We start from the raw sequence: 17,772 nt of genomic DNA, 5'->3' as shown, positions 1-17,772 counted from the left end.
CGGCCTTGAAGACATTTAGCGTCCCGGCCTCCACTGCACTCCGTGGCAATGAATTCCACAGGCCCACCACCCTCTGGCTGAAGAAATGTCTCTGCATTTCTGTTCTGAATTGACTCCCTCTAATTCTAAGGCTGTGTCCACGGGTCCTAGTCTCCTCACCTAATGGAAACAATTTCCTAGCGTCCACCTTTTCCAAGCCATGTATTATCTTGTATGTCTCTATTAAGTCTCCCCTCAATCTTCTAAACTCCAACGAATACAATCCCAGTATCCTCAGCCGTTCATCATATGTTAGACCTGCCATTCCAGGGATCATCCGTGTGAATCTCCGCTGGACACGTTCCAGTGCCAGTATGTCCTTCCTGAGGTGTGGGGGCCAAAACTGGACACAGTACTCCAAATGGGTCCTAACCAGAGCTTTATAGAGTCTCAGTAGCACATCTCTGCTTTTATATTCCAACCCTCTTGAGATAAGAGACAACATTGCATTTGCTTTCTTAATCACGGACTCAACTTGCATGTTTTCCTTTAGAGAATCCTCGACTAGCACTCCCAGATCCCTTTGTGTTTTGGCTTTACTAATTTTCTCACCATTTAGAAAGTAGTCTATGCTTTTATTCTTTTTGCCAAAGTGCAAGACCTCGCACTTGCTCACGTTAAATTCCATCAGCCATTTCCTGGACCACTCTCCCAACCTGTCTAGATCCTTCTGTAGCCTCCCCACTTCCTCAGTACTACCTGCCTGTCCACCTAACTTCATATCATCGGCAAACTTCGCTAGAATGCCCCCAGTCCCCTCATCCAAATCATTAATATATAATGCGAATAGCTGTGGCCCCAACTCCGAACCCTGCGGGACACCGCTCGTCACTGGCTGCCATTCTGAAAAAGAACCTTTTATTCCAACTCTCTGCCTTCTGTTAGACAGCCTATCCTCAATCCATCCCAGCAGCTCACCTCGAACACCATGGGCCCTCACCTTGGTCAGCAGCCTCCCGTGTGGCACCTTATCAAAGGCCTTTTGAAAGTCTAGATAGACCACATCCACTGGGTTTCCCTGGTCTAACCTACTTGTTACCTCTTCAAAAAATTCCAACAGGTTTGTCAGGCATGACCTCCCCTTACTAAATAAGATGGAATAGGTACGATATCAAGAAATGATCTTGATCGGAAAATGCAAAATCCATATGGGTGGAGGCAAGAAACAAGAAATAAAATCACACTGGTGAAAGTAATCTCGCGGCCTCTAATAGTGACTATATTGTTGGACAGCAAATAAATTGGAAAATGGTGAGGGCATGTAAAAAGGCACGATACTTCATGTGTGACTTTAATCTTCATGTAAATTGGAAAAATCAAACTGGCAGAGGTAGCAATGAGGAAGAATTCATAGAGTATATTCGGAGCAGTTTTCTAGAACAATATATTTTTTATTCAACCAGAGATCTAGGCAGGTTTAATAAATGACCTCCGTGTAAAAGATCATCTGGAAAACAGTGACCATAACCTCTTTGACTGATAACTGAAGGATTTATCTAGACTAAACAGTAAGGCAAACATGTTTTGTAAGTCTGTAATTTCTAAATGAGGCACCGATGTTCAAAAAAGTAATTCAAGGTAGAGATGCTGTCAGCAACAAAGTAGGCACAGACTGAGTGAGTGCTCAGAAAGCAAATTAATATGCCTGAAATGCACCCTGTTCCAATGTATGAGATGGGTGGACATTCCTACATGACTGGGCAGCCTGACAGCAGCATTACAATAAACTTTGTTGGTGAGGTCCGATGTCCACTATTGAAATACAGAACTGTAATATGTATGAGATGTGCGATGATGATATGAGACTGGTACTTGACAAATACCAGCCTCCATGAATGGAAAGTGCAGATGGTCCATACTCAACGAGCTTGGCTTGGGATGTTTGTGAATGCTGGTCAAGATAGATGCCTTAAGAAGATGCAGATGAGTTGCAGCCTCCAGGTAACTGCCCTGGTTTTCGAGCTGGGAATTGTCACCACCTAGTTTCTCTCTGCTGCCTTGAAAAATAGCAACCTGCATATTAATTATACAAAATTAATTCTATGTTACTGCATGCAAACGGACCCACTAACCACACACTAGCAAGATTCTCCTGTAGCTGTTAAAAATGTGTGTGCAAATTTTTCGCCTTTTTTGACATTGGTAACCTCATTATTTATGTCTTCCTAAATTTACCAACTGTCTTGCTGTTGCTCATTTTGTTTAGTGTTTGGGAAAATTCAGTCTCCTGTCTGCTAAACAATTGTCAACTTGTGCCAGTATATTATCACCAATCCCATGTGTTTTGATTTTGCACACAAACATCTTACATCAGACTTTTTCAAAAGTTTTTTGAAAATCCAAATATATCACATTCACTGATTGTCATTATTAATTCCAGTAATTACTCAAAAAAAAACTCGAGTCAGTTTGGCAAACGCTATTTCTCTTTCATAAATCCATGTTGACTTAGTGTAATTCCATTGTTGTTTTCTAAGTGTCCTGTTATTCCAGATACTTTATAATAGACTCCAGCATGTTGGGCGAATCAATCCACAATTCCCAGTTTTCTCCTTCCCTCTGTTTAAAAGGTGGCCTTACATTTGCCACCCTCCAATCTGCAAGGATGGTTCCAGAAATTACATAGCTCTGGAAGGTCACCACCAACACATCTGCTATTTTAATGACAACCTACTTTTGCACTCTGGAATAGTGATTTATAAAGCCTTGGGGATTTAACAACTTCCAGTCTCATTAATTTCTCCAACTCTTTTAATCTAATCTCTTTTAATTCCTCGTGACCATTGACCCTTGCTTCTCTTGCATTTTTGGGACGTTATGTGTGTTTTCTGTGAAGACCACTGAAGTAGTTGTTTAATTGTTCTGCCATTTCTTTGATCTCCATTATCAGTCTCCTGTTTCCGATTGTAAGAGGTCTGCATTTGTCTTCAATAATCTTTCTCTTTTTATACAGCCACAGAAGCTCTTGTAGTCTTCTTTTAAGTTCACTCTAAATACTCTACTTTTTCCCTCTTCAGCAACCATGTGGTCCACCTTTGTTGAACTTTTAAACAGTTCTCAGGCTTGTGACCTTTTCTAGTAGCTTTATATGATTCCCCTTTGGTTCTAATATTATTGTTAACTAGATCTGTTTGGAATCCTCATTTTAAATTGGACTCCTTCACTTTCTATCCTAATGAAAATGTCTATCATATAGTGGTCACTGTATTCCTAATGAACCTCTCAAAAAAAAATTCATTAATGCCTGCTTATCTCACAAAACCAAATCTAGAATACCCTGTTCCACCGTTGGTCCCCAAGACTTCACAACAATCTAAGAATTCATCTGCCACAATATCATTGCTAAAATGGCTTGCCCTGTTCGTTTGTAAATTAAAATCACCCAATTTTTACAGTTGCACCCTTGTGTGCATCTCTGATTTCCTGTTTAATGCAAACCCTTTCCTTACTGGCACCACTTTCCTCACTGGGAGGCTATATACTGCTTCCATCAATACGTTCCATCCCCTGTTGCGAGTTCTGACTCGACTGATTTTATGTTTAGATTTTCTGCACTTAATATTCTTTCTCACTATTGCACTGAATTTACTGTATTCAGTTCCCAGCCTTAGTCACCTGCTGTCATGACTTTGTATTCACAATCATATTGTACTGATTTACAACTTTGTGTGCTGTTAATTCTTTTGCCTTATTGGGAATGATTGTGCATTTAGATGTAATACGTTTCGACTATCTGATATTTTATACTTGTATATTTCAGCCCTATTTACTCTAGCTCTTGTTTTCTGTTTTGTTTTCTGCCTTTCATTTCCCTCACTCTTGTCTCCTCACTCAGGTTCCTGATCCCTACCACTCTAACATGCTGTTCCCCCACAGTACTAGTGAATGTACCTGAAAAAGTGTCAGTTCCAGGAACCCTGCCTGATGTTTCTTTTTGTCTCACTGTTCTTGAGATCTGATATCAGTTCATGTACCAGTTCCAAAGATAGCTCTCTTGTGGCAGGCGTTGAACCTGGGCACTCTTAGATGTGCATGAATCATTTCCCTACAAGAAGAAATCTATTGTACTAGATTCCTCTGCAAATGCTTATGAAACTCAAGAGTTAATGCTGAGTAAATGAAGTCCATGAGTTCAAGGGTACTTTTTATTTCATAGTTCTGTTTCATTAGATTTCAATGAAAGATTTCTGTATATTTTTCACATTATTCACTTTTCCTTAGTTACTGCAAGTTGTTGATGTTCCATATACATTCTAAGTACAACTTAGTTTTTGAACTCTACAGATTGCAGTCCATTTAACAGATGATCTGCTTTCTCGTGCCTCCATGACGATAGTGAATGGACGCCCGACTCTGACCATCAATGTTTCCACTGCTCGAGAGCACTGGCTGGAAGGGATGCTGAGACATGAGATAGGTGTGAGAATCTTCATTGATGTTTCAGAACTGAGCCTCAAAATAGGGGAGTCAATGTTGTCTTGAGGTGATAAACCAGAGCATTTGTTCCAACTTTAAAATTCAAGACTATTTTAGTAAGTTGAGAGTTTGTGCACTAACTTTCCAATACTAAACAAAATCTTGAAATATATCCCCACAAAACCAATCCTTAGACCCAAATAAAGTGAACATATATTAGAAAACTGGGCTGACATAAAGATATTTATGGTGAACCTGCAGCCTGCTCTCACAGACTTGCATGCATTTTGTGAAAGTTATGTCTGGGTGGTTGTAATCCCAGTTCATTGCTCTTCAGAATCATGACCCCTGAGCTGCTCACTGGAATTACTGCACCACTCTTGAGACCTGAACACAAGCATCATCATCATCATCATCATCAGCTTTCTGATTGATTTCTTACAAAGGGGATCAAAGTTTCTCCAACTTAGACACCAATTTTTATCATTTGGATTCCATTTTACTTTTCTGTCTTCCAACTGATGATGTGTCCACACACTGGGCTATCATTCTTGGGTGATATCTCCATCTCAGTTGAAAGCAGCCTAAAATGTCACTATTGTGGGTGGCACAGTGGTTAGCACTGCTGCCTCACAGCGCCAGAGACCCGGGTTCAATTCCCGCCTCAGGCGACTGACTGTGTGGAGTTTGCACGTTCTCCGGTTTCCTCCCACAGTCCAAAGATGTGTGGGTCAGGTGAATTGGCCAGGCTAAATTGCCCGTAGTGTTAGGTAAGGGGTAAATGTAGGGGTACGGGTGGGTTGCGCTTCGGCAGGTCGGTGTGGACATGTTGGGCCGAAGGGCCTGTTTCCACACTAAGTAATCTAAAAAAAAAATCTAATTTAATCTTGTACTCTTTGTGCTGACAGATACAATGTGGTATCTGTCTCCTTGTGTTAATATAAGAAAACTTTGGTAGATGTAAATATCTATGGAGCATTCACTTTTACTATTTCAGTGGACAGCAGGGTGCTGATATTCCTGACAAAGCAATGCAGACAAACCAAGTAGATTTTCTGTGCTGCAATGTTCCTTAAAAGACTGGTTCAAATATTAAGCTTTCAAATAGTTTTTCTATATTGTGGCTTTAATATTTTTTTAAAAAATCAATATGCTTCTTCTATTATTCTGAGAATATGATTTGAACACTGTTTACACAATTATGTTTGAATTGGTTCATCAGAATTGAGTGGAGAAATGATAATATCCTTAAAGGATGGCACATCAATTTATTTCTAATAATTTCTCCAGTCATTTCAAAGATTTCAGCAACAGACCTTCAAATGCAGTAGTGCACAAGTTTTCTCTGAAGATATATCTTGAGAGTAATATTTCCTTGACAGGTTTGTTACAGATGTGTACCTATCACTACAAAATTATTTTTAATAATTGAGATAGACTGAGCATGTGATATTAGTGAGTGATTTGGGGAAAAAATGTTTAACTACAGGCACCACCACACTCACTGACAGCAACAAATGGAAACTCGGGCAAACCTCTGTTTAACAGCATAAAAAGTTTGGATCCAGTGATGAGAGAGAAAAAAAAGTTTTTTTTTCTCTTTAAATTAAACCAATCTGCAGTAGCATTTGAGGGAATGCAAAAATTGTGTATTGTGTCAACATCTTTATTTGGGTTGAAGGATTGGTTAATATATCAACTATGTTCCTTTTACAGCCCGTTTTATGAAATTAACAGTGAATTCCTTATGCAGGGACCCATTATCTTCGAGGTTTAAACAACAATCTACAGCCCTGGTGTAACTGGAATGGTCGTAAAAAATATGGACTTAAACCAATTAACCCAACTGAAGAAGGATTGGCCAGTATCCACAGTGTGCTGTTCCACAAAGACCCTTTTCTCTGGAGAGCAGCTTTGCTATACTACACAGTCTACCAAGCCAGCCACATGTCCTTTCGGGAACTCTTCCTCGACATTGGCAAATTTGTGGAAAACCCAAATACTCGGTGGGATTATTGTGTGCGAGCCAAACGTGGTCAAACTGACACATCCCAACCAGGTAGAGAAACTTATTCTGGTGAAACATGGTTAGCAATCATATGCATGGAGTAAAAGCTTGAGATTTTTGTTTCTACAACTTTGAATGTTTGCAATCATGTAACCAGTCTGCAGCCTTCCTTTGCAAGAAATTCAAAGGTGATCCTTATCTAATGCAAATAATTATATGTGAGTTATAGCACAGAAACAGGTCATTGGTCACAACTGATTGATGTTGGTACTTATGCTTCATCTGAGCTGAGTTCTCATTCTACCATCATATTCTTCTATTGTTTTTCTCCCTTATGCACCTACTTAGCATATGCTTAGCCTTCACTATTTAATGATACGTTGATCTCCAAGAGATAAATGGGTATCTGAACAATGTAGACCAGGAAGGCTCCAAATTTGATCCTGATCTGTGCTGACATTTGCAGATCTCAGCTGTGAAACCCTGATGTCAAATAGGATTTGTCAGTGTTCTTGTTCTACTGTCCAGGGACCTTTTGCAGACACGTATGGACATTAAAGCGGATAGCATTGGACTTAGCCTTGATGTTATCAGAGATAGAATTCCACACCGTTGTTTATTGGCTTGTGTTGAGACAAGCAATCAGCAAGTTGACAGTGTATATGGAACTGGATCCCAAAAAATGATTCATTCCTTCACAAAAAGGAGAAGGGAGAAAAATAACCAGAATTATCTAGCATTATATAGATAATTTCTAATTCCCTGTAGGTAGTAAGGCAGTGATGTTTCAGCATCCACTCTCTTGATATCCATCATATACAGTTTGTAGGTTGATTCACAGTCCATCTTCACTGTACATGTGCTTGTTGGTAATGAGTAGGAAATAGAGACAAAAACCGAAGCCGAATTCCTAGCAAGAACTCAACAGTGCTGAAAAGTACTCTCCTAGCTAAGACCAGCCTTACACTAAGTTCCAACAAATCTACCCACTTCCAATTTTAATGGATGTGCAACAGGAAGTGTTTGATTATACACTGTCAGGATGTGGATATCAGCTACTGATTTTATTGAGGTGATGTGCCTCCATTTTTACTTTATTTTTAGAAACCTTCTTGGAGATATGATGAGTAGTATCCATATGTTAAGTTCCTTAATAGCATTACTTGTGAGCCTTGAGTGAGAATGTTCCTCCCATATCCAAGCCACCAAGTGTAGTTGCTTCTCGCTTCATGATTTCTGACTCTCTTATGACCTCCTGTACCTTCATGGTTTTTTCTCCATTCTATCCCTTTGACCTCTCAAAGTATCTATTCCCCTACCCATCACTCTGATCAGGATCTGCCTTTGCACATATATTACCTGCTCTTTGGTCCTTGGCTGTATCCATTTGCTGCATTTCCTACCTCATGGGCAGCCAGCTTGTCAATCAGGTGGGAAACTATAGAAAAATACAAAAAATGTCCACCTTGTTATCATCTGTATAGCATCCAGGAAAACAGTACTAGCAGATTTTCCAAGTCAGAATGATGAATGGTTTGGAGGGGAACTTGCAGGTGGCCATATTTCCATGTAACTGCTGCCCTTGTTGTTCTGGATGGAAATGGTCTTGGGTTTTGAAGGTGCTTTCTAAGGATACTTAGTGAATTTCTACAGTGCGTTTTGTAGATAGCACAAACTGCTACTCCTGAGCATCTGTGGTGGAGGGAATGGATGCTTGTGGATGTGGTACCAATCAATTGGGTAGCTTTGTCCTGGATGGTGACAAACGTCTTGAGTGTTTTTGGAGCTGCACACATTCAGACAAGTGGGGAGTATTCCATCTCATTCCTGACCTGTGACGAGTAGGTGGTACACAAGCTTTGGCGAATCAGGATTTGGGTTACTTGCTGCAGTAAAGTTTCTGGTCAATGGTAACCCCAAGTATGTTGATTCTGGGGGATTCAGTCATGGTAACACCAATGAATTTCAAAGGGCTGTGGTTAGATTGTTTCTTGTTGGAGGTGGTCATTGGCATTTGTTTGGAGCATGTTACTGCCCAATATTTAATTAGAGCAAATTTTCATTCATCCTAAATTGGGTGTCTGCTAAACATTGAAAGTCACTGACTTGCCAATCAACCAGCACACTCCACCTTTTGTATAAATTTTGGATTTCCCTTTGAATTGGTATTTCTTGCAGATTGTCCTGATGAGTGCAAGATGAAAACCTTCAATAATATGCACCTCTTTCCCCCACACACTGTTTCTTTGTTTCTTTATTCTCCTTCCTCCCAACCCTAATGACAGACATAACAAGGAAGTTATTCTTGATCATTGAAAAATGATTAAGGACAAATATTCACTTTTGTCTTATACAGGTTGTTTCAGCAAAGACCAAGTCTATTTGGATGGCATTCTTAAAATTCTGAGACACAGAGGTAACATTGACTTTCAGCTTTTAACAGCATTGGGAAAGGTCAGTTGAATTGATGGACTAATTTACTGCTGTTGATACTATCTTTTCTGGTCTTGATACAACCATTCATAGTACTTTCAGCCAATTCTCAATTGATACAAATATAAATAACTGAAATGGTTAACTAACTAAAACTGATAAGGCAGCCCTGGACCCTTCCCTAGGAGTCCATCGAGCTATCATCTCTTTAGCTCATTCTTTGCCAAGCTCTGACTCTCAAAACAGCAGCAAACTCTGGAATATAAAGCAGGACTATAAAAAGCTTCCAAATCCATATTCTCATGATTGATTTTAAGTTGCCTTGTTTAATTTTCTGACTTGATTTAAAAAAAAACTAGAGATATTAAACTACTAAAGACCAGTGTCATGGATATAACAACAATTTTACATTATATTCAGACACTTGATATTAAAACATCTATAGTGATTTTGTTCATTCTGATATCAATGGAAAACTGACAGAAGTTGCACCATTCCAAATTCAAACCAGTTATCTGTCAAATTCCTAAGTATCAATTTTAGCAGTTAGCATTTTGATTGAACGCTAAATTTAGATCATGGTGTCCAAATTGAAAATCTCTTGAACATGCCACATGTAAAGTTCACTGTGTAAATGACTGAATGCCCACCATGAAGCCAGTCTGAGCAAATACATATCTGATATTATATATCATACAGCCACAGTGTAGAATGGTGCATAACTGCCATTCTTGTTTGGAAAGGTATCAAAATAACTGAACGACTAGACAAAGTTTCACCCTGGTTAGTCAAACGTAGTGATTTGGTCTGTGCGCTAAACCCAGAGTCAGAAAGTTCTGTTGAGGAAAATCTTATTGATAGAAAGGACAATCATTAATTAGAACCTCAAATATTAACATTTATTGAACAATAAAAATTGACATTTGACAAGTTAAAGCATGGTATAATATGTCTTTTTTTGTTGTACACTCCCTTCACCCCCTATTCCTATAAGCCTCACAGCAACTGTCATGTTACAAATACTACCCCTTGCAGTATCAATATTTTTAGACATATTTTGCAGGCATCCTTTGCAATATTTAGCCTAAATATGTACGTCTATTTACATATTTGCAAATTTTTGACAATGAGAAGAGTTCTCCAAAGTTTCCTACAACAATCTTGCCTTGTATTCCATTTCACCAGAGGTTGTAATCAACTTGAATCCTCAGGTCATGCTACTACTCAGTTAGTATTGCAGTCTAGGCATCTACTTAGTAAGCTAATACCAGACTCATTGCAGTCCAAATGTGCAAATGCACCCTAGATATAAATGCAGGTCTTCTTTCTCAAAGTTACATACGGAGGTACACATTTGGAATATGCCAAATTAAAATCTTCTGAACAACATCCCAACAACACATACAAATTATTTTCTAAACTTTTGAATCGCTAAGTTTACATACAGTATAACTTGACATTATTAATTACATAAATGTGCCAACAAGATAATACAAAGTAGTCTCAAATTTCCTTGAGGCACATTGTTAATAGAGTAAATACATCCAGGGAAGTTATTTGGGTGGAACTGTGAAATAAGAAAGGGATGATTACCTTATTTGGATTGTATTATAGACCCCTTAATAGTCAGAGGAAAATTGAGAAACAAACTTTTAAGGAGATCTCCACTATCTGTAAGAATAATAGGGTAGTTATTTTCCAAACTTTTTAACTTTCCAAACATCGACTGGGACTGCCATAGTATTAAAGGTTTAGATGGAGAGGAATTTCTTAAGTATGTACAAGACAATTTTCTGATTCAGTATGTGGATGTACCTACTAGAGAAGGTGCAAAACTTGACCTACTCTTGAGAAATAAGGCAGGGGAGGTGACTGAGGTGTCAGTGGGGGAGCACTTTCGGGCCAGCGACCATAATTCTATTCATTTTAAAATCGTGATGGAAAAGGATAGACCAGATCTAAAAGTTGAAGTTCTAAATTGGAGAAAGGCCAATTTTGATGGTATTAGGCAAGAACTTTCGAAAGCTGATTGGAGGCAGATGTTCGCAGGTAAAGGGACAGCTGGAAAATGGGAAGCCTTCAGAAATGAGATAACAAGAATCCAGAGAAAGTATATTCCTGTCAGGGTGAAAGGGAAGGCTGGTAGGTATAGGGAATGCTGGATGACGAAAGAAATTGAGGGTTTGGTTAAGAAAAAGGAAGTATATGTCAGGTGTAGACAGGATAGATCGAGTGAATCCTTAGAAGAGTATAAAGGAAGTAGGAGCATACTTAAGAGGGAAATCAGGGAGATCCAAGATGGCGGCGACTCAGCAAGTCTGAGTTTACAGTGCTCTTCCCAAAAACTGGGTAAAGTGAGTTACTCACCCCCACCACACTTACCAAACCACCCAAAAAAATTTTCTAACCTTAATTAGCTGTTTATTATTATATTTAAGCAGTTTAATATTAAGTGGATAATGAGTAAACCAAGGGGACCCCGCAGCTCTCAGAAAACAAAGACCCCTCCCCCACCCTCCTCTCCTCCTCCGGCTGCAGCTGATGTAAAAACAGGCCTTGAACAGATGATTGCCAGGCTGGAAACGACACTCGTCAATTTCATTGTAGAATCCAGACAGAGATGGAATGCATTCGAAGAAAAGCTACAAAAGTACAGCCAGGCTATTGAGGAACTGCAGGGCCGAGTGGAGGGGGCGGAGCTAAAGGCCACGACCTCCGAGGCTGCAGCACAAACAGCTGCAGAACAGGTGCGAGCTCTGGAGCAGAGAGTCCGGGCCTTTGAAATCTACATGGATGACCTGGATAATAGAAATCGGAGAAAGAATATCCGTCTTCTGGGCCTCCCTGAACAAGAAGAGAAGGGACAGTTAGCAGTATTTCTGGAGCGATGGTTGCCCCAGCTTTTAAACCTGGGGGCTGAAACTGACCGGGTAAGGGTGGAGTGGGCCTACCGGGTCGCAGCACGCGGATCTGGCCCAAACCAGCGCCCACGCCCGGTCCTGTTCCGGCTGCAGAGTTATAGGGAGAGGCAGATACTCCTGGATGCCTCCAGAAATCTTGGAAAGGATCCTAAAGCTATGATTCATGAAGGATCCAAGATTATGTTATTTCAGGACTTCTCCCCGGCTTTGGCACGAAGAAGGAAGGCGTTTGATGAGGTGAAAAAATGTCTAAGGAACTTAAATATTCAATACACCTTACGCTACCCAGCGACGTTATGCTTTAACCACGAAGGATCCGAGTATAATTTTAGATCACCAGAAGAGGCTAAGGAACTTTTAGACTCGTTTAAATAAATCGTAAGAGACAATTTATGTTGGCTTGCCTCTTCCACACTCCGTGGGGAGAAGTGGATACTTTACTCTACTTTACTTTTGCTTCTGGGAGCAGGGTTGTCTTCCTTTGCTATTTTATGTTATTATACTTAACTGTAATTTGTTGGAGTTGTAATTTTATAGTTATGTGTGTTTGTACGTGGCATTGATGCTATCAGATATACTCAGGTATGGGTGGGGGTGGGGCGCTCACTGTTAACTCTAGCTCGGTATTATATCTAAATCCTATTAAGGAGCGCCCGGGTCAAGGGTGGGACACTGTTTGGGAGAGGATATGGTGGACCTTTAGAAAGGAAGTAAGGCCCCCTGAGAACAAGGGGGAGGATCTCCATTCAAACATGTTTTTTTTTGTTCTTATTGTTTGGAAATAGTTTCCTTTTTATTATACTGTTATGAGTGTATTAGAGAACATTTTCTCTTGTTTGAAGGATGTAAGTGACTCAACTATACACTCTGGATAATTGTGGATTAGATTAGTAGTTAACTGAGTTTCATTGTTTTTCTTTCTTCTTTAGTATCATTCCTTTGAATTTTGATGATTATATATTTAAGATCTATTTTTATATTAATGTTTGTGCTTGAAAGTTCTGTTTATTTTTGTAAATCTGTCAAAATATTAAATTTCTAATAAAAATATCTTTTAAAAAAAAAAGAGGGAAATCAGGAGGGCAAAAAGGGGACATGAGATAGTGTTGGCAAATAGAATTAAGGAGAATCCAAAGGGTTTTTACAAATATATTAAGGACAAAAGGGTAATTAGGGAGGGAATAGGGCCCCTCAAAGATCAGCAACACAGCCTTTGTGTGGAGCCACAGAAAATGGGGGAGATACTCAATGAATATTTTGTAGCAGTATTTATTTTGGAAAAGGATATGGAAGATATAGACTGTAGGGAAATGGATGGTGACATTTTGAAAAATGGCCAGATTACAGAGGAGGAAGTGCTGGATGTCTTGAAATGGTTAAAGGTGATAAATCCCCAGGACCTGATTAGGTGTACCTGAGAACTCTGTGGGAAGCTAGGGAAGTGATTGCTGGGCCTCTTGCTGAGGTATTTGTATCATCGATAGTCACGGGTGAGGTGCCGGAAGACTGGAGGTTGGCTAACGTGGTGCTACTGCTTAAGAAGGGCGGTAAATTCAAGCCAGGGAACTATAGACTGGTGAGCCTGATGTCAGTGGTGGGCAAATTGTTGGAGGAAATCGTGAGGGACAGGATGAACTTGTATTTGGAAAGGCAAGGACTGATTAGGGATAGTCAACATGGCTTTGTGCATGGGAAATCATGTCTCACAAACTTAATTGAGTTTTTTGAAGAAGTAACAAAGAAGATGGATGAGGGCAGAGCAGTAGATTAGATTACTTACAGTGTGGAAACAGGCCCTTCGGCCCAACAAGTCCACACTGACCTGCCGAAGCGAAACCCACCCACACCCATTCCCCTACATTTACCCCTTCGCCTAACACTACGAGCAATTTAGCTTGGCCAATTCACCTAACATGCACATTTTTGGACTGTGAGAGGAAACCGGAGCATCCGGAGGAAATCCGTGCAGACACTGGGAGAATGTGCAAGCTCCATACAGTCAGGCGCCTGAGGCGGGATGTAGATGTGATCTATATGGACTTCAGTAAGGTGTCCGACAAGGTTCCCCCTGAGAGACTGATTAGCAAGGTTAGATCTCATGGAATACAGGGAGAACTAGCGAACAGGCTGGGGCTGTTTTCCCTGGAGCGTTGGTGGCTGAGGGGTGACCTTATAGAGGTTTACAAAATTATGAGGGGCATGGATAGGATAAATAGGCAAAGTCTCTTCCCTGGGGTTGGGGAGTCCAGAACTAGAGGGCATAGGTTTAGGGTGAGAGGGGAATGATATAAAAGAGACCTAAGGGGCAACTTTTTCACGCAGGTGGTACATGTATGGAATGAACTGCTAGAGGATGTGATGGAGGCTGGTACAATTGCAACATTTAAGAGGCATTTGGATGGGTATATGAATAGGAAGGGTTTGGAGGGATATGGGCCGGGTGCTGGCAGGTGGGACTAGATTGGGTTGGGATATCTGATTGGTGTGGACAAGTTGGACCAAAGGGTCTGTTTCCATGCTGTATACCTCTATGGTGCTGTACTTAATTCTGTGCACGTCACCTGGAAGCACCTGATTTCGGTACTTGGTGCCCAATTTCTTTATTCCTTGAAATTCATCAGAGAACAAAGGCTGGTTATATTGTGAACTTTAGCAACAACAGGATACATATTGTTTCCACTTTAATTCTGCAAATTGGGCATTTGAGCCTGAATAAAATTCAGTTTCTTCTTAATAAAATGTGAGAATGTATTCAATGAAAAAGGGCCATCAGGTCTTCAGTGTCAGTCCTTCTATCTCAACCAGTACACAACCAGAAACTATTCCATCCATCAGGTTGATCCAATAAACAGTCCCTTGCCCTTTAATCATCCACTTTTAAAAGCAACTCATAAATGTGATATGGGTATCACTGGGTCAGCCAGCATTTATTGCTCATCTAGAATTGCCCAGAGGGTTGCATAATCACAATCAGATCGCTTTTTTTAAAAATTCAATATTTTTCATTGAATTAAGTTTCACCATTTGCCACAGTGAGATTTGAACTCGTTGTCAGAATTCTGAACTTCCCCAAATATCTATTCAATTTTTCTTTAAAGTTTCCCATTCAGTCCTGCTTCCAGCATGTTTCCAGGCAAAATAAAAATATTTTAAAAATAGAACATTGTATTTGTGTTTCCAGACAAGTCTTGCCCACAAGTGTACCACCCCCTTAGCAAGACGATTAAATATAAGCAACTTTGACATTATCCATTTTTAAAGTTTGAGCTTGCATATACAGATTCTGAACTTTGTGCCAATCTCCCAGGAGAAATTCTGCAAAATTCTTACCTACTCCTCCAAAAGTTTAACATAGGTATAAAATTTTAAGTAAAGATTTTTTTTGATTGAGAGAGAATTATAGTAGGGAGGGTGTTGCTGCAGAAGAATTTGAAAACAAATGAGAATTTTGGAATCAAATGTAGCTCAGCAAGTACATGGGTGTTTTGAAAGGGCTGGACATTTATTAGGATGCAGAAATGAGTTTTGAATTACTTCAATTAATAGAAGGTAGACTTCTAGAAGTAACAAAGGGCATAGATGATGAAGCAGGGAGCAAGGTACTGGTAATGAAAATCAATTCTGTTTTTAAAGGTGTCTTGCTTGTATCAGCAGGAGCATGGGTGTTCATTGCTATAGAAAAATAATCAATTATCAATACGCTATGTTAAAGTGCAGCATTCAGTCTGCAAACTGCAGACAAATCAGGTTAGTGTGGAACTCTTTATGGTCGAGAAGTTGCTCTGATTGTGCAAGACTCTGCATAAGAGTGGGAGTCCTGCCTGGGACTCTTATGACAACACTCTAGACTATGGGCTAGCAGTAGCTACGCGTGCTATTTTTTGCAAGAAAACTGACTGCTTCTCCTTATGCTTGGTGAAGAAAAATGAACATAGTGGCAGGCAAAGAGCCAAGATCAGTGTAAAGGTTCCAGATCTTCATTTCTTGATCTTGATAGTAAAGGAGGTGGCCAATGGAACTAGTCACAACTTCATGTGATGATTCAATTGCTGATGGTGAAAAACAAGTTTCATCAAGAAGCTGCAGATAATCAGCTACACTGTGAGCCACTTATGATTTTCCTTTCTTTCCATTGTTGCTGCAGGCTTCTCTTTAAGCTCCTTGGGTGTCTGCTGCAGTGAAAATGCAAAAGGGCCTGGAGGTTGATTGGGTTTGCAGGAATGGTCAGCTTATGCCCCATTGTCATCTTGCTTTTTGTGGCTTTGCTCTTTAGTTAGACCAGCTCTGCTCCTCCTAGTTGACTGGCTACAGCATGATGACTTTCAGCAGGCCACAAGATACCATAGAGTCATAGAGAAGGAAGCAAAAGGAAGTATACACTCCACATCTATTTTATCCAGACCTTTCATCATCTTGAATACCCGATTTGATCTCCCCTCATTCTTGTAAATTCCAGAAAGTACGAGCCTAAACTGTTCAATCTCTCTTCATACAAAAAAACCCCTCATTTCTGGGATTAAATTAGTGAACCTCCTCTGAATCGCCTCCAGTGCCACGACATCTTTCTCAAATAAGGTAACCAAAACTGTGCACAGTAATCCAGGTGTGGTCTCACCAATGTTTGGTATAGTTGCAACAATACTTCCTTACCTTTACATTCTATTCTATTCTGAAGTATTTATTTGAAACAGCCCCCTAGCCACACACAAGAAAAAGAGAATGCCAGCAACTAATACAAAAAATGAACTATGTTTCTATTTTCTCTTTCCTTCAGGTGTCTTATGAAGATGTAGACCGGCTAAAGGTTATTGCCTTATTGCAGAATGCCCAAATACCTTATTTCATGCAAGATCAGAGTCGGTATCTGGAGCAATTGGACAAGATCATGGAAGTGAATGGGTTGACTGACTGTGAACTCCAGATTTTGGTCTGACAGGAATTGACCCAGTTTGAAACTTGAGATATTGCCATATTTATAAGAATGATGTACTAATCCTGGAACTGGAAACATGTTTAGCAGGCAATTTGTATTTGGTTATGTCTAATGTTTGTAGTTAATAAATCACTTTTAAGGCAAAAATAATTTCTCATTGAGGGTTAAAATGTGAAGTACAGCAGATTATGTGAATGTATTTTATTATGTTTATGGTATTGAAATGAAATCCAATATTTTGTTTTTTAAAGCAAAATAAAAAAAGGAACAAGCTGCCAGAGGAAGAGGTAAAGATTACAACTTTAAAAGACATTGGGACAAGTACATTGATAAGAAAGGTTTAGAGGGATATGGGCCAAACACAGGCAAATGGGACTAGTTCAGTTTAGGAAACTTGGTTATCATGGTTGAGTTGGGTTGAAGGGCCTGTTTCTGTGCTGTATGTCTTGATGACTTTTTATAATTGCCTGATAAACATTTATTTGTGCAGCTCAGAATGAAAGAGGTGCTATGTATAACAGGAATATTCTATCTGGAGTAATAGACCAAAATGATAAGCAGAACTGTGATCATCAGCATGATATTAAATTTGCCTGAATGTTTACACCCTGTAAAGCATTACTTAACATGTATAGCGTTTCACTCTAGCTATGATGTGATGGATGCATTAGCTTACCTCTACAAGGAAGTTGTGTTCTAAGGAATGAACTATTGTGTGGCCTGCATTAAGAATAAACATCAGTGTTAAACAGAATTTCTGCTAAAGAAATTATGACTAGTAATGCAAATTTTTTTTAAAATGGTGTTAAAATTGTCATGTTTATAATCTTTGAATATTATATCATTTCACATTGTCTACTCATGTAAGCTCTGGAACTGAAAAAACACAGTTGTCAAGTTCCATCAGTTGTTCTCTAAATTGATCTCTTTGACCTTCGAGATGACTGCTATCTGGGCCCTCAAAACAAGAGATCACTAAAGATGCCTTCAGTTTACCACTGTATAGAGTGTACAGCGCAACT

At 39.6% G+C, this 17,772-nt stretch overlaps 1 protein-coding gene across 1 annotated transcript in view; it reads left to right on the top strand.

The window, feature by feature from the left end:
- The window catches only part of matcap2 (microtubule associated tyrosine carboxypeptidase 2), a 45,881-nt gene extending 28,954 nt beyond the window's left edge, over positions 1–16,927 (top strand). Inside the window, exons 4-7 of the mRNA XM_060850036.1 lie at positions 4,324–4,456; positions 6,209–6,514; positions 8,820–8,917; positions 16,592–16,927. Coding sequence (XP_060706019.1) covers positions 4,324–4,456; positions 6,209–6,514; positions 8,820–8,917; positions 16,592–16,750 — 696 coding nt within the window. The 3' untranslated portion in view covers positions 16,751–16,927. The remainder of the gene's footprint in view (positions 1–4,323; positions 4,457–6,208; positions 6,515–8,819; positions 8,918–16,591) is intronic.
- Positions 16,928–17,772: the final 845 nt, after the last annotated feature.

This window comes from Hemiscyllium ocellatum, chromosome 34, assembly GCF_020745735.1.
Source record: "Hemiscyllium ocellatum isolate sHemOce1 chromosome 34, sHemOce1.pat.X.cur, whole genome shotgun sequence".
NCBI classification, from domain to species: Eukaryota; Metazoa; Chordata; class Chondrichthyes; order Orectolobiformes; family Hemiscylliidae; genus Hemiscyllium; species Hemiscyllium ocellatum.
The sequence above is the reverse complement of the archived record's forward strand: the minus strand, read 5'-3'. Positions and strand labels throughout refer to the sequence as shown.